Source organism: Nasonia vitripennis, assembly GCF_009193385.2.
Source record: "Nasonia vitripennis strain AsymCx chromosome 2 unlocalized genomic scaffold, Nvit_psr_1.1 chr2_random0008, whole genome shotgun sequence".
Taxonomy (NCBI): Eukaryota; Metazoa; Arthropoda; class Insecta; order Hymenoptera; family Pteromalidae; genus Nasonia; species Nasonia vitripennis.
This window is the reverse complement of record NW_022279615.1, coordinates 81,369-103,282: the sequence shown is the minus strand read 5'-3', so window position 1 is coordinate 103,282 and position 21,914 is coordinate 81,369. Positions and strand designations below refer to the sequence as shown.

The window sequence follows — 21,914 nt, the reverse complement described above, 5'->3', positions numbered from 1 at the left end:
GGTCTACTTCTGATCAACTTCCGGTCACCCCAACTCCTAAGAAGGGGTAGTTTTGGGAATGAAATGAACTTATAGCTGGAGACTACCAGACACATTTTAATGTAATAGAGGATATGTAGGTCTTCATAACTTTTTGATCTTATTTGTGAAATTTATGACTGTGGACAGAGCAAACTGATTATTTTATCAATTTTAAGATAAATTATGTTTATTTCGATTTCTTGTTAGATTTTACCATTAATTTTCTTATTATAATTTACAGTTAGAAGTAAGAAGATTATGTGGAAACAGGGTGATTGACGAAGGTGAGCAGTGTGATTGTGGTACTATTGAAGAATGCCAAAACCTTGATCCTTGCTGTGATCCTATTACTTGTAAATTAACGAGGGAAGCGGAGTGTGCTTCTGGACCATGCTGTAAAAATTGTAGAGTAAGTTTTTTGGAATAATATTTTGATTGCATATAAGTATTCTCCAATGTGTTATATGTGTTACGTCCTGTCTATTAACTAATAATCAGAGGCAAATAAATTATAAATATAAATCTAAAATATTATTGAAACTCTCTTACGTAAAAAGCTACTGCAGAATTCAAGGCCAGTAAAATATCAAATCACCGAAAATTCTGTAGTCATAAACACTTTTTCCTTTGCTTGCATCAAGCGCAAGTGCGACGCCGACGTTGCACTTCAGACCATAAGGCTTATGAGTGTAACAAGCATTGACAATGCCGTGACGTAGTTGTGAGAGAGAGAGGAAGACTATTATATATATAAATCAAGCAAATTTCTCTCAATTATAGAAGAATTATTTTAAGTTAAAGTGAATTTTTATCTCAAATATATAGTGAGATTAATTCATCTTGAAGTAAGAAACGATTTTTGTCAGTGCAGGTAAGTTAGAATTTGCTGACTAGTTCCTCTCTTAAAACAGAGATGACCGGATGTTGTGAAGCCGTTATAAGGCGATTTGATTGGTTGAAAAACAAATATCCGGTCTGAATGGATTTAGCTAGTAGTTATAAAAAATAAGATAATTGTACCTTTTAAAATTACAATTTTAATGCTTACTTGCCGTCTCCTCGATTTGTAGTCTATGATGTGCATAGAGTAAATCACATGCATACCTACTAAAAACAACTTATTTATTACTTAACGATCAATCTTCACATAACCATAAAATTTATCGCTATTTCAATTGAAACAAATCGTAAAGCAAAATTATTAAAGTCGAAACAATGTTATGATTCCAAAAATAGTTACTATTTTTGTAAAATATTATTTTAACGCTTTTTTAACAGCTTTAAAACATCCGGTCATCTCTTTTTGAAAAGAGGACTAGTCAGCAGATTCTAACTTACCTGCACTGACAAAAATCATTTCTTACTTCAAGGTGAAGTGCTCTCACTATAAATTCAAGATAGAAATTTGCTTTGACTTGAAGCAATTCTTCTATAATTAAGAGTAATTAGCTTGATTTTTTATATTTATGATTCTACTCATTTCTTTGCACAAGATGATTTGGATTAGTTTTAGAAAATTCGGATAAAATGAAGGAGAATCATTTAACACAAAGCGGATTTTCATCTTGAAGCTATAGTGAGATTAATTCTTCTTGGAGAAATAAGAAATAATTTTTGTTAGTGTGCTGATTTTTAATACTAGACATTTTGAAAAGTGATTTCACTACATACATTAGCATATTGATAAAAATACTGAAAAACGTTTGCAAGCTTTAAACATTTGACAATTTCTTTAAGGATTTCTTAACTTTTTAGAGAAGGAATTACAATTATAATACTAAGATACAGATTGGTAATGATGGGCACATAATTAATGGTTTCAAACTTTATACCTTGTAAAAGATTTTTTTAACTGATTTCATAATCTTTTAATGAGTTTAACTAAATAAACAAGTGAACAATGTTTTTTGACACAAACAATCTCTCAAGAGGCTGTTGCTTGATCTTGTCACTTTTTATGAGGACTATGATATTCTGATTTTTAGCGAAGACTAGCACAACACAAATTCCTTGCTCCTTTTTTAGTATAGTCCGTTTTCGTAAGGAAAACGGCAAAATATTGAGTTGCGATAGTCTTCGTTGGAAATCTCAAATATGCTAGTCTTTGTATAGATAGTGGCGCAGCAGCAGCGCAGTAGGCTAGGACTTTTTGTCGGGTGTTTCAGGTATGCTTCGAAGCTGGTCGGGCTTTTGTCGCAGCCTATCTCTAGGGCCATGTTGGTTTATCATCTTCTCCTCGTTCGCGAACTTGATGAGATTGTTGCCATAGCCGATCGCGTTTCAACTCGAACTCGTTCTTGGGCTCTGGTTGCCTAACGCACCATTCGGCAGTTGATGCAGCTTTGGCTTGAGCGCGGACTCCTCCATCGACTTGGCCTCTAGCGTGAAGTGTCGTTTGCTGTCTGTTAGAGCCGTATAGCGTCTCCAGCAGTCGTCGCTTTGGCATTTGCATCCTGCGGCAAATTCTGCTGCCCTGATGATATGTGAGGCCTTATCGAGTTTAAGAAGTCAACCATGATTGAGGAAGCGTCACCGTCACTCTTATGAAGAGGTTAAAACAGCTGTACCTAAAGAAAGAAGACCTTGTCGTTCATTTTTGACTCTAAAGGAATAATTAAACGTATAGGGTCTTAAAGTTAGAATATCTGGTTGCCGTTCAGGAGCCTATGTTACACGAGTCGAGCGATCAGCCACGGAGATCGTCCTTGTAACCTACGGGTTTGTCGTCAAGGACAAGTGGAGAGATCTCGTGAAGTTCAAGACGAGCATAGAGTTACCGCCAATCGCATTATCGTTCTTGATGCTGCAATCCAGCATGTTTTAATGATGCTATGTGTCGATGTGCAGTGTCTATTTCATATATTTTTATACAAAATTTACACGACGTGTTTGCGAAAATCCACGAAAATTCACGCTTATTGTCCTCGACGTCCTCGTCATTTTCCTTGTCCTCAGGCTCAGTAAGATCGTTACTATAGTCGCAATTCTTGAACTTGTTCCCGTGCTGCGGAAGAAGAAAAAGGCCTTGTAGTCTTTGGTTCATTTCGGAGAAACAAGCATTGTGAAATCGTGAAAGACGAGAACAGTCGAGATCGTTCTTGACTTGCGGAAGTGTTGGAGAAGGACTCGCGTATAAAAAAATATTAGTATATCAAAAAGAGGTTCAGCGCCGAACCAATCAGCAAGCAGCAGCAGCGGTGAACTGGAGGGGGAAGCAATGGCAGTGGCTCAACGCAGAAGCGCCTTACAAGATAAAAGGCGCGTCGCTCCACTCTTCAATCTCACTCGCTTGACCGAACTCGAACGGAAAGGAGCAATAAGTCTCCGCTCCCAGTGGACTTCGGTCAGAGGTGTTTTTTGTGCGCCAGTTAAGGCGCTGACATTACGTCCAGTTGCTTATACTTGCGGATAATACAAATATATATATATATATATATTTATATATATATCTATTCTATATATCTATATATATACACTAGTATCGGTAGACATAAAATGTACTAGGTTATAATCAAATTTGAACGTAAAGCCACTTATTAGCTATTATATCATGTTTGTTTTCTACATAACTTCTAGTAGAAGGTCAGGCCCACTCTAAAACTTTACGGCTAATTTTTTACTATAGAAAGGTATCGTTTTACTGTATTAAGGTTGTCGGAGTCTGGATCAAACATTTAGATTTTCATATTTTAAGGTTTAAAGTGCAAATAAGGTAGCTTTAACATACATATAGGGCTTTAAAATTATTTTATTAAAAAATTCAGAAAATTTCACAAAAAAAGGTATCCGGATAGTGTCAGTTAAAAATGCATGCCTTATAAGCTACAAATCATTGAAAATAGGCAAAAAATGCAAAAACTGCTTAAAACCTCAACTTTAACCAGCTAGACCCTAAGCCAAAGGAAGGAATCGCGCTGAAATTTTTTTTATTTTTGGAGTCAGGTACAACATATAGAACATATATATACAGTTTGGGCAAAAATTAAAATTTTTATCTTAATTAATGTATCTGTTAGCCTCAGATTAAATGGGCAAAAATTAAAATTTTCAGTACTTCCAAATGGCAAGATGTCTGCGGAGGGAGGAAAAATCAGATAGGTTACCTAAACAGAATCATTTGGAAGAGGAAAGAGAAAGAGGGGGAGACAGAATAGTGGCAAGAAAGGAGAAAGAAGAGTTGAAGAGGCACAAAAAAATTCAAACAGACCGCGCCAAAGGAATCTAGGGGCTTTTTGCGAAATGTCACTGGGAGGCGAAGAATGAGGAACTAGGCTTGTCGATAAGAAAGAACGGCACAGAAAAGAGGAACGGAACAGACAAGATGTGAGGAACAAGGAGGAAAGGCATACAGAGAAAGATAAAAAGAGAGAGAGCAATCTAAAAAAATAATCTTCTTCTCGAAGGAGGAGCTGCAAGAAATATAGAGGAAAAGGGACAAGGTCAACACAGAAGGTGAAGTGAGACTAAAGCAATGGATGAATAGAGAGGAGAGAATAGCAAGGAGGGTGGTCATGGATATTATAGAAAGACGGGAGGAAGCAGCGAAAAGAAACGGGGAAGAGGATTAAAAGAGTGAGATCAGGGTTAAAGTGGAAGTTGAAGTATACGTCTGGAACGAGAAAGAGAATAGGATTCAAAAGGCGAAACCGAAGGTGAGAAGGGATGAAGAAGAAGAGATAGCCTTAAGGAGCAAGAAGGAAGATTAAATTGCTGAAAATAAAATAAACAAACTGTATACTAATAGCTAATTTTATACGAGAGAAAATGTAAATATTATATATACTTGAAGTATAATCAATAAATTTCTAATAATAATAATAAAAATAAAATTATATAAGTTTTTTGAAGAATATATATATATATATATATATATATATATATATATATATATATATATATATATAATGTTATTTGAATATATATCTCTCTATATTATAAAAAAAGTTTCGCCGCTACCGCCGCCGTTTCAAGAATTTTTCTCCTTATTTAATCCCGCCCTAATTAATCCCCCTTAATGATTCCCTCTTATCTCTTTTCTTACTTTCTTCCCGTCAACAAAAGACCTTTTTATTCTTGTTTTTGTTTTGTTTATGATTTTTCTAACCAACAACAAACATCTTTCGTATTGTCCGTTAACTTGTTCGACTTTTTTGAGTAATGCGGTTGTGAAGTGGATATGAATAGAATTCACAATAAGAGAAAAAGAAACGGCGAGTGTAGGGCGGTTCGACGGAAGCTTCGCCATTCGCCGCATCTATATTGCACAAAAAGAAAATAAAAGAAAATGTGTTGCAGGTACGTGGTATGTCCTAAGCTATTGAAAGCTGTCACCGGACAGTAACTCTACGGGTTATTTTGCTTTCATAAACACGGATGAGGACAAAGCTTCAGAGTGGGAAGCTGAGCGCCGTCGGTGCTTGGCTACCTTCGCGATCTGTTTAATAGAACGGCCTCCAGTAGCCGCCGGAAAGTCTTTCGAAATTGCACTAGTTCCCATTACACGCACAAATTTAATTTAAACTCCCAAATTTTGATTCCGCTACTTTTCGGGTAATTCGTCGAATGGACGTGACTCTAATCGTGATATCGTTATCTCAAATTCGTGATATTCGAGAGGCTACTTGGATTTCTAATCATGAGAAAGAAGTACGCGATTGAGGCATACTTATTTAAATAAAGTTACTTACCTTTTTTTATTCTCTGCTACTGGACTGCTCGGCTACCAGCACGTCCTCTCAGCGGTGTCGATTCTGAGTCCTAAAGCGGATAGTTTCGATTTTTAATGGGTGCGTCAGGAATCAGGAGCTTTGGGGTCAAATATTCACTCACGATTTCGCTTTAAATAGATTTATTCAATTGCCACACGGTTTAATATTAACGCTCGCCCGCAACTATCTAATCGTTTTGTGAATTATTCTAGATTATCAAAAATAAAGAGCAACAACGTAAGTATGCTAGTTGTATGACTAAAATAATTTTAAGTTTATATGATCAAAATATTCTAAGTTCTTTCACTATCCGAAATATTATAAGTCTTTGCACCGAGCGCGTGCGTATCGGTGTGCTTCGCTTGGTCTCTTGCCGTAGAGTCGTAACGTTTGCGTGCATATCGGTGTGCCTCGTTTGATCTTGTGCCTCTGCAGTAGAACCGCAATGTGTGCGTCCGTATCGGTGTGCTTCGCATAGTCTCTTGCCGTAGAGTCATAAGATGTACGTGTATATCGGTGTTTTTTTACATTATTATGTTTTTGTTCTAATTTATCATTATTGTCTTACGTGAGTCTACTATTATTATTCATTTCTTAACTGATTCTAGTTGTCAACATTCAAATTTAATTTTGTTTTTATTCTTACTTTACCTTACGTTATCGTTCCTTGTTCTTATCTATTTCATTAATTATTAAATGTGTCAATTAGTATCGATTTCGTATTTAGGGTCTGTTTAATGATAATTTGATAGTATCCCGATACCAAGTATAGTGTTATACTTTGTGCTATCGAGAGCGTATTTTACTATATGCTGCATTCTAGTGAGAAGGGTATCGATTGATTTGCTTATAATAATTAACCTGACTTGTTTTCAATATATTAAAATGCGAAAGAAAGTAAGCATTTCACATACGTGATGTATCTGTGTTTTCTTTTCATATACGGCAAATGCGTTTTTTTCTCTCTCATGTGTGCTTGCAGTTCGTAGCGCGACGGTACTTATTTTATCCACCTTCATTCTCCCTTTGTGCATCACAGTTAAATCCAAATAAGTATCAACTGCCAGATACGCTGCGGTTTCGCTGCGGTTTGCGCTTCGACCTGACTCAGCCATTCGATATTATATATGTATTGGCGAAAGAATATACTCGTTGATTTTGTCACTATATAGCAACTTGACCTTAGTATATATATATATATCTGCCTATGAAATAATTAGCTACCGAAGTACTTATTTTTATAATCAAGTATTTATACGATGGGCTTACAAACTCTCAATTCCCTTATCTCGTCCGATTTTGCGAACATTCGGTTTCAATGGAATTCTGCTAATGGGGCGTATTAATTATATTGTGACGTGTATTATCATTGTCAAAAGTGCGTTCGAGACATATTATGTATAGTATGCTCAAGTCATTTCTGTTGAAACCTCTTGCTACTTTTTGAATGGCAGTTATATCTCATCATCTCTAATTGGTATACATTTATGATGATCTGGCTATTTCTATCGCTGCCTGCAGTATCACTGCTGTTTTGTTATTGGCGTTTGTTCGTTGTGGTCGTTGATTAAAGCGTTTTTTGGCTCCTATCGTGTTCAAGTACTTGCGTTTAACGTCGATATTTCAAATGTCCGTTATTCAACAGTTTAATCATACGAGATAGTTATCTGCGTATGAGAGTTGTCCGTCCGTGCAGTGAGGAAATTTGAGTACAAACTCACAAAAGATAACTGATTAAAAAATGTTTTTTTCATAAGTGTTCGCCAAAAGCCCCTAGATGCTTTTGCGCGGTCTGTTTGAATTTTTTGTGTGCTTCTTCAACTCTTCTTTCTCCTTTCTCGCCTCTATTTTGTCTCCTTCTCTTTCTTCTTTCTCTTCCAGATGAGTCCGTTTAGGTGACCTATCTGATTTTTTCTCCCTCCGCAGACATCTTGCCATTTCGTAACTGGTATTTTCGTTTCTTCACAGTTTTGTATGATATGCTCAGTGTATTCTCTTTCTTCCCGCACATCCTACACCTCCTCTCTTCTTCGCTCTTCCAGTATTTGTTGCCTCTTGTCTCGTTCCCCTATCTGAACCTTGCTATGATGCCAAGCGACCCTCCCCTGTACCCTTCGTCTGCCATTTATACAATTATATATGTACAAAGTTTACAACATCTTAAATGTTTTAATTAAAAAACATGTAGTACTTATACAAAAAATAGAGCATCAACAAAACTGACGGAAATTTGTTGACACATGTAATTGTGTTTAATCAATCTGCCTTGTATTTAACACCATTAAAAATGTTCTTTTCTTGAAACATTAATTTTAAATTTATGCTGCTGTTTAATTAAATTTAAAAATACAGATCTAAAAATGTAATTAAATGATTTATTTTACAATTTTTTATATTTATCTGTTCCCTTGCAGAATCTTATGACACAAAATTTACAATATTTTAACAATAACTTTTATATAAAATATTTTATATATGAAAATTCAAATGCTAAAAAAATTATTTTAAATGCACTTATTTATAATGTACATGTTGAAATAAATCTCCATTGATTTCAAACGAGCGAGCGTTAGCGAGTGAGGTGACTATTTCTAGTTATTTATTAATTTGAAACTAGCATAGTCTTAAGAGCCTCATTATTACTCAGATTATTATTTATGTAAGCTCGGTGTCTCTAAGTTTTATATCGTGGACAGAATCGTGGAGACATGTAAAGGACTTGTCTACAGTCTGTCCGCTCTCTCTCTCTCTCTCTCTCTCTCTCTCTCTCTCTCTCTCTCTCTCTCTCTCTCTCTCCCTCTCTGTTACCTTGTACGATCGATCCGTGGACTGTCTTGCTGTAATACTCGACTGGTCCGTGTTATGTTATTGTGGAATGAAGTAGGCTGCGTTAATACATATAATTTTGGCGGACCTGTCTAGATTCTCGTGGATATTTTAAAGATGATTATTATTAATTATTGTAGAAAGGATTTTCCGTCAATAAATCAAATAAGAGGTATTGTATGTTCACTTGTTATGTTGTATTTTTAGCTTTCTAGCCCGAGTAACACAATTAGAGGTGTTATATAAGTGTTTATTTTATAGGTGTAGAGGTTTCGTTTTTATTATTTAGTCTTATATTGTTGGTAGACGACAATTTATGCAACATATTTTCTAATCGTCTTAGTTAAGTTAGCGTATGATTTAATTAATCTAATGTATTATAATCAATCCAATATTTATAATCAACTTACTTTACAATAGTATTTGACGTACGCTATATGTTAACGAACTTCTTTGTGGTACGACAGATGTGGATCGAATCTTAAGGCTACACGATGTGTTGGTAGCAAAATAATTTAAGTTTTATCTAAGTTACTCTATGGTTTTTCACTAACGCCGGTCACGATGCATCAGACTCTTAATCTAGAAAACAAGGAGTTGCACACAGAGTTTCAGTGTTCTCTACCCACTTAATAGACGATGCCTACAGAGCTATAGTACTCGCACTGGCTGACCAGGTACAGCTATATGACAACAGGTTCCTGGTACAAAAGGCCCTCCATGGATCGTTTCCTGGCTTTTTAGAGCCTCGGTGACGATTCAAGGAGTTGTAAAATTCAATGAAAGGCGGCAACAATCGACGAATCAACATCTGACGTGCAAATTTCAGTTATGTTGGCTATATCTGAAAGCATAAAATAAATGCAATTAACTACTAAATACTCAAGTCTGAATTAAGCTACATGAGATGAAAATTGGCAAAGCAAAAAATACGACATCTGGGTCACCAAGAAAGCAAGAATAAAGATAAATGCTGGTAAAGACCAAGCTCCGATAAGTGGATCATCTGGTACTACTATAGGGATTCGTACTGTAAAATTATTGAATAATGAGCGTTACAAGGATATAAAAGTAATAAAAATACCACTAAAAATTTTTAAAAAGAAACAAGTAAATAATATAGATTTTAATGCATCGATGTAAAGTTTTTATGAATTAATTTGCCCATTTTTATATATGACACATACCACTTTTATCCACCCTTAGAGTCGGAATGATTACGTGAAGTCATACTCGAGGTGGAAAATAATAACTAAATAGTTGTCAATATTATAATATTTTTCGACAATTTTTCACCGTCTTACCCCTTATTTTCACACCTAGATGATAAGCGTAAGTCATACAATGGTGATACCACGAAAACTCTCTAAAGTATTACTTTATTGGCTCAATAATAAGGTTTCTTTTATTTCATTGTTAGGGCATGTATAGAAAAAATTGTATGAACATCTTTATTTCTGTTTTATAAATACCGCACAGTAAGGGCACAAAAGAACCATTTTAAAAAGTATACTACTTTATCCTACCTTATCACCCCCAAAATAGTGGATAACGATATTCTCAATAATATTTTTTAATTCTTATGACCTTAACTTAAACATACGAAAATTCGGAATGATATATTGATTTGTTAGGGAGAAATAATAGGGGCAAGACTGCTACTGCGCTATGCTACTCCTGCGCCACCAAATACCGACCAATGGTAACTCATATTAGTAGGACCCTGTTTTACCGGCAGAGCATATCGACCGTGCAGCCCGCGGCCCCCCATTACCGACCCCCCTCCAGTCTACTTTAACGATCTGGGAGGCTGACCCCCCTCAGAGTGAGCAGCGGTAGAGTCTACTTTATCGATCTGGGATCGGTTGACCCTCCTCAGAGCGAGCATCGGTAGTCTACTTTATCGACATCCGTAGTCTACTTTACCGACCTGGGTGTGATCGGCTATTACTATTATATCGATAGTGATAGATAATTAGGATTTGTAGGATTTGTAGGTTGGGATTAATAAATACATCAAAATATTCATTTTTTATTTTAGTTTATTCAAAAAAAGACAGGTACATTATTTGTAAATACATGTATATTATATCAGAACTTCTTATAATCTTGATATCCTGGCATGGAATTTGTGTTAGTGGAATATTTGTCAAAAGTATTTTTCCACTGTTCACTTTTATTAGTAGGAGTAGAACAAGGTTCTCCACGATACGTATTACATTGTTTATCATCTTGCGCTCTTCTAGCGCTTTTATCCTCCTTGAGAGGAGTGTACGAAGCACCTTTCCGATTCATTTTCAAGACCTATCTTGACTGATGGTTTATAACAATACTGACAAATTGATTGTTCGTGCAAGCTTTATATATATAGTTTCATACAAGTTTCTTAACATCACCGCTTATAAGATTATACTTGACAATGCGATCATGTAAAATTAGACAATACACTGTTGTATTTGCATGTATATTATTCTTACAATCAAATTCAAGACGTACATCTACAGCTGCTTGTTTAACAGACTCGTTTTGTTTGGAACAGTCTATGACTATGAGTGGTGCATGTTGGATAAATTCTTCTTTACTCAAAAGAGGATCTATTACAATACTATCAGAATAGTATTCATTTTGAAAATTTGCATACATGTCATAGAGTATGGCAAACTGATTGTTTGCAATATCAAGATTGAGATTACTGTAGGTAACTCTGAGAGTTGAGGAAAAGTTTTACATTACTAATATTACAGTGATCAAAATAACTTGCATTTTGTCTTCGTACTCCTTTCCTCGCCGTTTGAAAGCCTAAAATAATAAAACGTGGCTTTTCCAGCTGATTCGATGTTTTCACTGTCCATACATGTTGCGTGGTTGTTGGAAGTACAGGATACTCATACAACTCCCATGATCGAAAACTCATAGCAATCGCTATATCTTTTTGAATGTAATTAAATAGTTGTATTTTTTGTCGGTCTGGTAGTACGAGGTAGGGCATAAACCATTCTATACGTGTGATCTCAATTTTAAAATCTTCATATACAGGTCTTCCATCTACCATTGTAGCCTCTTGTAAAATAGCATTTATATCATTTCTCGATCTTACGAGAATGAGTTCACGCTTAACGTTTACAACAATTTTTCGATAATCTTCAGCAAAACCAAAGATCATTGATAGAGGAACTGTGACATCAAAGTTTCCATTATTATCAGTTATATTCCCCGTGTTAGTAATAGGCGTCCAGCTGGAATTTTCAAGATATTTTAGCTGACTGGGTGAGAAAGAAGTGTAGTCTTTCATCAAGGTTGTTGCAGCAACATTTTTGCATCGATCAATCTCTATGGCATTCATCTCATATCGAATTTCTTCAAAGAGATGACTAATAGCATTGTTCACAAAAAGAGTGTGTTGTACTGCTTGTCCATCCAGTCTGGTAATCTTACCACAAATGTGTAGAGAACTTTTAGATGGCAAAACACATAAATCTTGATGTTGAATAGCTATTCTAATTTCATCACTATTGTTGAATGTAAGTGAGGTGTAGGGTTGATGTGCATGAACCTCATAATGCGAGACAGATTCATCAAAGATGACTGGAGATTGTACGTTAAGAATTGCCTCCATCTTGACAGCAACAGCAGATAAATGTACAAGTTATTTTTTTCGTATTTTTCTCGCTTGTTGTTGTCCTATTTTTCCTCCACCACGCTTTACTGCGAGACCGAGACTCTGTAGAAATTGACTGTTCTGACGTGTTAATCGTTTGATCACTCGTTGTGGACTAATTGTCTGATGACATACTGAGCTGTTAATATAGCTTCCGTCAGCATTAAATACAATACCCATTTCAGGTGCAAACGAATTGTAATAATTTCACCTCGAAGATTAATCAATTCACCATCTTGATCTACTAGACGTAGTTGTAAATGATCAATCACTTTCACAGATATCGGTAAGTATATTATCTATTTAGGAACTTCGATGATCTTGTAGCCAGGTGGGACTGCTGGAAAAAATTCATGTATTGTATGAACTTTTTGTTGATTTATGTATGCTCCTGTCGTAATATTACACTCAACTCGTAGAGCATTAACTTTGAGAATAGCTACTGGTAAATCGGAGTCATGGCTTATATAGGGTTTCAAGAGCCTTGGAGTGAATCCTAGCAGACGAGCAATCGAGTCACTTGGACGAAAATCGATTTCATGACTGCACTCTATAATACTGCGCAATGTATTATTATTTGGTTTGATACTAACTTTTATACCTCGCGTATCGAGGATACCTTGCAGAGTTCGTTCAATATCCTCAATCACATAACTGCCTGTAGGAAGTTCAACTATTTCTTGTCCTACATAAAACTTATTGCATTTTATATCAACGTTTGGTATAGAATTGAAAGTTAGCAGCTCAACAAGTCCGACACTGTAATGTTTATCAGGATCCAGCTCTATGGGAGGAAAATAGTGCGTCTCGAGGTTTGAGGAGGTGCCAGAAAGGATAAGAGTCATCGACTCGGCAACCATCTTGAGCAGACTAATTCAAATCATTCGTGTAGATTTCTTTTCATATAGACAGAACTGTTCCTTACGATTGAGCTGATTGCAGAGAAATATGAGACAGAGATGACCGCAGATGTAAGTTGAGAATTCCTGATACCTCTGATAATTGTACTTGACCTGAATTACTTTCCAGTAGTTCATAAGATCTCGAGGTGGTTGTAAATCACCGAAACTATCAAAATAAATAACTTCGTTACCATTTTTTCGATAAGCTACCCAATGCGTGCCATATCCACTCGCATCATCCAGGTTTATGATTGCTGATTCTTTAGCTCGGCAACCATTTGCAGGTAGGACATTTCGCATAAAAACTCCACGAAAATGTGTTATTTTCATTAATTTTGCATACTTGAGTAGATCATAGTCGGTGAGTGCACGTTTTGGCAATCTTATTTTATCGAAGTTTTTTTTTCTTCCTCTACACTTTTTGTTTTTCAGAAAGATGCCGAAACCTTTGTGATGAGGTTTCAAAAACAGTCCTTTACCAAACATCAGCGTTTCCATTTTTTCATTATGTCTCTTTTGCTCTTCCATTTGTTTCTTAGCAGCGCTTGCTTTATTTATTGCTTTAGCGCTTTTATTTTTCCAGCAGCTCCTCCTGCAAGTGAACCTACTGCACTAAGACCAGCAAAAAGTGGAATAAGTGCTGGAAGAAAGCCACCTACTTTGCTAGCAATAGACAATATACGTGGAACACTAACTTTACTTTTCCCACCATTTTTCTTTACATGCTCACGAGCAATCTTCAACGCCGATTTAATCATTGAGCGAGAGTCATTGCTAGGAATGATTGATTTGGCTGTTGACTTGATTAAATTTTTTCATCGTAATCCTTTTCTTTGAAATCGTTTTCTTGCGTTTGAGAGATCTACCTCCTCCAACACCCATACCAAGCTTTGATTTTAACTTCATAGTATTTGCTACTGCGAAAGCTGCCGCTCTTTCGTTCAAACCAGCGTCACTAGATTTCACTCTTTTCCACGCCTTCTCTGCTAAAATTTTATCAGCTGCGTTTCTCTCTTGAATGTTATCAGGATTTTTCGAGTAGGCAATGCCGTGTTCCTTACAAGCAGCGTCTAGAGGATTGATTCCTGGATTACCTCGAGCTAGACGGTTAGTAAGCTTTGTACCTGGACCACAGTACTGATAACCAGACACGTGAAGTTCAACAGGTAATTTGTTAATCAGTGTATTCACTAATCCTGAACCTGTTTTTCGTTGCATGATGCTAGCTCTTAGCAAGCTCATCCTAGACTAACCGAGAAAAACTATAAATGCTCATATTTATAATATCACAGGTCAGTCGTGATATGAAATAGAAGCATGATGGATCTTAAGAAGCAGTCAGCAAAGTTTCCAGTGATTAATTTCGATCTTTTGACACAGCAACAACAGCAGAAAGAACCAAGTCATGGAAAATTATTACCTAGCAGTATAAGAGCAGTATTTTGTGGTCCATCCAATTGTGGTAAAACTAACGCTCTCTTATCTCTAATCATTCATCCGAATGGTCTGAGATTTGAAAATATTTACGTCTACTCAAAATCTCTGAATCAGCCAAAATATGAATTTTTACAGCAACTTGTTACACCTCTAAAAGGTATTGAATACTTGCCTTTCGGTGAACACGATCTTGTCGTATCACCTGATGAAGCTCGACCCAATTCAATTTTTGTCTTTGATGATATCGCCTGTGAAAAACAGGATAATGTCAAAGCTTTTTACTGTATGGGTAGACATAAAAGTGTGGATTGCTTTTACTTGTGTCAGTCATATGCACAAGTACCGAAACATTTAGTGCGTGACAACGTCAATTTGTTAGTAATTTTTCGTCAAGATGATATGAATTTGAAACATGTTTACAACGATCACGTTAATACATATAATACATATAATAATAGTCGTCATCGAACAATAGGAATGAAGCCTGTAGAAGTGAATAGAGACAAAGTTAATCACATTCTTAATCGAATTAGAAAGCTGAACAGTAGAAATCTGTTTAAGCGAGCTAAATTTAAAATTGGTGATAAAGTTCGTGTGAGTAGAAACAAGGAGGTTTTCGACAAAGGCTATACACCCAATTGGTCAACCGAAGTATTTACAATAACCCGAGTTTCATCTACGAAGCCCTACACTTATCATCTAAAGGACTATCAAGACAAGCCAATAGCTGGAGGATTCTATGGGGGAGAACTTCTCAAAACTAAATATTCAGATATCTATTTGATTGAGAAAGTTTTGAAAAAAAGTGGTGTGGTAGAGTTTATGTAAAATGGCTAGGTTTTGACAATACTCACAATAGTTGGATAAATAAGAATTATATGTAAACACATACAAATAAATTATGATTAAATAACTATTTATTGTTCATTTATTTTACATTTCCTTCAATTTTTTCAAAAGTACTGGCATTATAATTTCATTTGTCTGCACAATTCTTCGTCTGAAACGTTCTCGATCACGTGCAGCCTCCTCCCACTTCCCACGTCGAACTTGATGATGCGCAAATCTCCATGTATACATCAAGTGAATGGTAGGCTCTTCCTTGAATCGTACACACTTCTTATTGCTGGAATTAAACGTTTCTAAATTGAATTTTGCGTAAAACGTATGTATAGTTATAATTTGAACTTACCCATTTTGTTGTTGTTGTATTTTGTAATGCCCCCAGGCAAGTGTATCTGTACTGTTCTCTTGAAGGAATCTTTTATTGTCATAAGGACTAAGAGCAATTTTTCTCTGTCTAATGGTCTCGACGTTATGAAGTTTTGATCTTATAGCATACTGCTCTCGACTCTGAATGCATGAATTTTGTAGACAGTTCAAGTAGTCACTAAATTCAATGGTTTTCTTTACAACTGAAGCCTTAATACCTTTGATTTTTTTCGTACTATCTTGATTATTAACACGTGTACTGTACATTTTGCTTCTCAATCCAACAAATTCAGCGAGCATCTGACCATTACACTCATCCTTCATGAGTCCAACAATTTTCTTATTAACACGTGGCATGTTAAATATATTATCTGCAGAATAATCTGAAGTATCAAACCTGTGAATATTTCTTTTCATATCTCCATAAAAATCGTCACATTTAATAGCATAGATCAAGCTATCAGTATATGTATACAATAATTTACAATCATCTTTATACACTTGTCGCATATAATTATAATGAAAATCATACATCAGTGTCTTGGAGAGATCTAGAACTGTGAGACCAACATAGATTGGTTTATTTATAAGTATGTCAGTCTGATTTAACTGTATGGCAACTAAATTTTCATTAGATATTGAACTACTGTGAAAGTTTGGCTTTGAAATTTGAGCTTCTACGCCATATCTTCCATCATATTTACTCATAAGCTAGACTGAAACTCTTTTTCTTACATTTTTCATAGTCTTACCAAATACTGCATTATTCATCAACTTGAAAAAATTCTTTTCAAATTCAATTTTTGCTACTGCTCTCATACTAGTGTTCAAATCAATGTATGATTTGAGCCATGGAGACTGCTGGAATCTCAGAATTTTATGTATTTTAATGAGTCGAAGACCATTTGAGAGAGCCTGTTTTAGAGCTACATAGTGAATAACATAATTTCTTTTAGGATGAAGTGTAGCTAAAAGTTTCTCTTGCTTAGAACCCTGAGCTTTTGCATTTTCCGGACAAAACGGTACGTCATTATACTCATCATGTATTTCAGTAGCATAATCTAAATCAACCTCTAAAATATAACCATGAGAAGCATCTGATGCGATAGAAAATAAATCGAAATTTTCCAAATTTTTAAGCCACTCAAATTCATTGTATGGAAGACATTGTGAAAATCCGAATCCATACAAATTATTCGCATCTAAATAAATTAAATATTCATTTTCTTTATCTTTATTATACTTTTCAAGCATATACTTATGATTGGCTGCTGCATACCGATTTGAACACTGACTTAAACCACCTCGGATTTCACGCTCTATAAAAAGTACCATATCAATATCTGTTAAAAGTTGTAATTGTACACCTGTATGTTTAAGCATTACATCCCAGGAAAAGCCTGGAGTAGTATAATAGTGAGCAGGGTCGAGACCATAGACTTGCATACTTTGGTCTCGAAAATTTTCAAAAACATCTGCTAGTAGCAAGACGTCAGTTTTCATATAAAGGTCAGAATATTCACCAAGTTTTTTAACATTAAATGTTTTCCACACATTTTGTGCATGTTCATAATCTCTATCAGATATATGTGAATCATCAAGCATACTATAAAAATCATCTTTTTCAGGTAATTTACACTCTTCTTTATTCTTTATTCTTTATTTACAAGACTCTGACACCTGGCTTGACCTTTGCTTAATCGATGAGCAGGATCGCCTGCTCTCATACTGGAAGACTGACACACCTTTCATTAATGGACATGACCTTATTACAGCCACACTCGACGTACAGATTCCACGCTACGTACCTAATACCTACACTTACAGAAACTACAAAGGAATCTGTGCTGAGAAGCTAAGGGACTTCCTTAGCGCATGCGACTGGTCATCCTTCACCACACCATCACTTGACGAATGCATCACCATCCTCAACGAAAACATCACAAAAGCCATAAATCATCTCGCCCCATTAAAGACTGTGACACCTGGACGTAAACGTCACCCGTGGTTCACCGCGGCTCTTCGTGACCTTTTAACTGAAAGGAATAGGCTCTACAGGCGTTTTCGCAGAAGTCGTCTACCTTGGGATCTATACTTTTATAGAATCGCAAGGGATGACGCTCATCAACGGGTCGAGGAAGCCAGGCTGAATTACTATTATTCACGCTTGTCTACTCTAACCAACGTTGCAGAGATATGGAGAGAACTTGAAAATCTTGGCATTACCACCTCTAAATCTTCTCCACCTGCTCGGTTCTCTCCAGATGCTCTCAACGAACACTTCAGTTCCATCTCAAATGACCCTCAAGCTCCATCTGTCGAGGAGTATCTGCGGACCCTCGAGAGTCTAGACCTCCCTGAACACTTTATCTTCAGGGCCATCACAGAATCGGACGTGTTAGCTGCAGTTTCACATTTCAATACCCAGGCCAGGGGAAGCGATGGCATCCCACAGGTTGTAATCTCTAAAGCACTACCAATACTCACTCCTTTAATCTGTCAAATTTTCAACCTGTCTTTGAGTGAGGCATGCTTTCCCTCTGCCTGGAAATCATCGCTCGTAAGAGCATTAAACAAGATCAACTCTCCTACAGCTGTAACTGACTACCGACCGATTTCCCTACTTTGCTTTCTATCCAAGGCGCTGGAGTGGCTGGTGCACAATCAAATCTCTGAATACCTTGAAACTAGACTCTATCTTGATAGTTTCCAAACTGGTTTTCGCACTGGCCACAGCACGCAGTCCGGCTTGATTAAGCTGACTGATGATGTCAGGCTTGGAATGGACAGGAAGAAGGTCACCCTTCTGCTTCTTTTTGATTTTAGCAAGGCGTTTGATACAGTGTGTCACGTCAGGCTACTCAGAAAGCTACCCTCCTTCGGCTTCTCCAAGCAGGTTATCCACTGGCTTGCATCTTACCTTTCTGGTAGAGAACAGGCCGTCATTGGTGACAACAACGAACTCTCTACATTCCTACCACTAAACACCGGTGTCCCACAGGGGTCAGTCTTGGGCCCCTTATTGTTCGCGTTATACATCAATGACATTGGCCTCTGCCTTGACTCAGATGTATCCCATCTAGTCTACGCGGATGATCTGCAAATCTACTGTCAATGCCCCCTTGAGGAGCTCGATTCCTGTTCTGACAAGATGAGTGCTAACGCCGAGAGGATAATGGGCTGGGCAGCACTAAACAGACTTAAGCTGAATGTTAGTAAGACTAAGGCGAGCGTCCTGGGCTCACCCTACTATATCAATGCTCTACCTTCTACTGCTAACACCTATATAAATATAGGGGGGGCCCAGGTCAACTTTGAATCATCTGTGCGCAACCTGGGGCTGGTGCTTGACTCAAAACTTACGTGGAAAGAGCACGTTACACAAACTTGTAAACGTGCTCACTCTTTAATGTATCGGTTATATTTCTTTCGGAAGAGCACTAGCCTCAGGTTGCGCCAACATTTGGTGCAAACACTCCTATTTCCCCTCATCGACTACTGCTCACTTGTTTACTGCGACCTGACTCAAGAGCTTAACTTAAAACTGCAGAGGCTTGTCAATACGGGAATCCGATACATCTATGGTGTAAAGAGGGACGAGCACATCTCCCCTTACAGGCGTGAGCTGCAATGGCTCACCACCGCCGGACGTAGGAAGTACTTCATGGCCCGTTTTCTTAGAAAAATTTTCAACACCTCAATACCAGCTTATCTACTAGCCTATTTTGACTTCCACGTCGCACTCAGGCCTGTCAGGGGCGAGGTGACTCCACTGGACATCCCGTCCTTCAAGACGGAGACGCTGAGGAATTCATTTTTCATCAGCGCCTCCTACCTCTGGAACAGCCTTCCATCTCAACTTCGCGACACACTATCCATATCACACTTCAAACAAGCAGCTAAAAATTATTTCTTTAATTTGGAAAACACATAAACATCGCACAAACATACATACATTCTCTTTCATCTCATGTCATCTCTCAACATCACACACACCTTATACTATATACCCTTACACAAATTTTATTTATTCCTTTATCATAATACACTATATTTGTTATATGTACAACAAAATGTACAAAAATAAAGAGCAATTAATCTAATCTAATCTAATCTTCTAGCTTTTCCCATGAGCTTATATACTCATAAGGTAAAACACCTTTTCTCGTTAATAGATCAACTTGTTCTCTGCTATAATGATTAAACTCTTTATTAACAATTTTATAGTCCTGTAGATATGATGCCAATTTTTCCAGAGACGAAGGCATGAACCGAAATGAACCTAAAAATCTAAATTTAATTTTACTATACTCTACATGTTTTGTGAATGAAATATATTTTTCCTTTGTCAGAGGTAGTAGATCAATCTGTCCTGGAAAATGATTTGATATATCGGATATAATAAAGTGAGTGTCATAGCCACTTAAATTATGAAACACCACTGGTACTATTTTCGAGTCTTGATAGTTTAGATTACATGTAGTATGTGCAGGTCCTCGATATTTTCCAGTAAGATGACAGTGATCGCGTACCTTGACATCATTATTTAAATTTTTTTTACAAATATGACACGTTTTTGAATTATAATAATCTGTTACTTCAGCTTGAGATAGAACAGGCTTAGGTAAAGGATTCGCATATAAAGCACTTATTTTTTCTTCAATATTTTTTAACTGTTCGGCAAACCACTTTGATGCTTCACGACCTCTATAAAAGTCATAACTTGATAAAGATTCATTATAGCTGCATTTAAGATAGTATCCTATACTATAAATTTCATGACTCTGTACTGGTCGAGTGTTAGTTTTCACATCTTGTCTTATCGGTTTTAATAAACACTCACAGTCTGCATATATTATAAACGGTAACTTTTCATTATAGCAATGATTTTTGAACATTATAATATTATTATTTTCAGTAGGAAGTCTTATTTTACAGTTATTCAACTTTTTACAGTATTCTTCATGCTTGGTTAAATTATCTTCGGTGTAAAAAAATTTAAACATCTATCACATACTAATAGTTTTCTACCATTTTTGCTTAAATCATCACTAAGCAAACGCGATAGCTGTTTTATGTATACATAATGTGATTTTGTTGCAAACTCATCATCATCATCATCTAAATTATCATTCATGAGTAAAAGAAGATTAATATGATTACTCTTTTTACATGATGTTATATACAGAGGCACTACATTTTTATTGTCTAAGCCAAACACATTTATTGAGATTGTAGTATTTTGCTTCTCGAAATTTGGTATTTTTTTCAATGACACAGGAAATTCAATACCTTTCATATCCAAGGTGTTTTCATATTTAATGTAATTACTCAATCTATTGGGATGATTTTTACGGTTTACAGGATATAATGCAGATAAAATTGCCCATATAAAGCATTTGTTATCATAATTTTTAACATTTATGTATGCTTTCCTTTTCTCTAAGAATGCTGGTAATGGTATATAAGAGCTACCGGCACGCATTGGATTAAATTTATTTATATTTATCTGTATATTTTCAATAGAAAGTAGAGCCCAGCCAGAGTCACGTTCCTGAAATAACTGTGAGTAGAGGTTCAATAACATTAGATTTGAACCATTCGTTTATCGATGATGCAGATAAAATTTCATGATTTTGTGTGTTAAAATATTTTATCTCAATGCATTCTTCTTCTTCTTTTTCTTCATTATTTTTTATGCATATTTTTTTGAATTTACATGACAAAACAGTGTTCACTTTTAAAGCTTTGTGTTTAGCAATCCTCTTTTTTATTCCTCCTGAAAATAATATTGATGCGTCTTATAGAAATGTAAGTACATCAATATGTGTTAAATTTGCTATAACCACAATCCTCATGCGATTTTCACAAGCGTTGTCCATATCAATCCAATGCACACGATCAGTGATAGTCTGCTTCTTCTTCTTTATTACCTGTACTCCAGCACCACTTTTTCTTTTAGCCATAACTTCAAGTCTAGCCTTCATACATTCTACTTTTGCTAAAGTACATAAGATACTTTGTTTTTGTGCAACTGAAAGTTTGTTATTCCTTAAAATCTTCCGAAAAGTCTTTATTGATAGAAGAAAGTGATTTTTCCATCGTGTTATGGTGGATAAATCGATTGCAGCAGTAGTGGAAAATAATATT

The 21,914-nt window shown here is 36.1% G+C and overlaps 2 protein-coding genes and 1 long non-coding RNA gene across 17 annotated transcripts in view; 2 read left to right on the top strand and 1 right to left on the bottom strand.

Annotated features, from left to right (window-relative positions):
• Window positions 1-9,479, bottom strand: part of LOC116416510 — a 277,582-nt gene extending 268,103 nt beyond the window's left edge. The window contains exons 1-2 of the long non-coding RNA XR_004226897.2: window positions 8,538-9,479; window positions 5,709-5,778 (exon numbers count right to left, since the gene is read on the bottom strand). This is a non-coding gene — a long non-coding RNA (uncharacterized LOC116416510). The remainder of the gene's footprint in view (window positions 1-5,708; window positions 5,779-8,537) is intronic.
• The window catches only part of LOC107981239 (zinc metalloproteinase-disintegrin-like batroxstatin-3), a 584,695-nt gene that overhangs the window by 499,221 nt on the left and 63,560 nt on the right, over window positions 1-21,914 (top strand). For all 15 annotated transcript variants that reach the window (XM_032601572.1, XM_031925266.2, XM_031925262.2 and 12 more), the window contains one exon: window positions 263-430. In XM_032601572.1, the coding sequence (XP_032457463.1) occupies window positions 263-430 (168 nt within the window). The remainder of the gene's footprint in view (window positions 1-262; window positions 431-21,914) is intronic.
• Window positions 13,478-15,408, top strand: LOC116416506. Its single transcript, XM_031925271.1, has 2 exons — window positions 13,478-14,281; window positions 14,408-15,408. The coding sequence occupies exon 2, from the start codon at window positions 14,433-14,435 to the stop codon at window positions 15,378-15,380; it is 948 nt and encodes a 315-aa protein (XP_031781131.1). The 5' UTR covers window positions 13,478-14,281; window positions 14,408-14,432; the 3' UTR covers window positions 15,381-15,408.

What these genes read in the sequence shown, in the direction of transcription:
- LOC116416506 (XM_031925271.1), top strand. Translation starts at nt 14,433, where the DNA reads ATGATGGATCTTAAGAAGCAGTCAGCAAAGTTTCCAGTGATTAATTTC.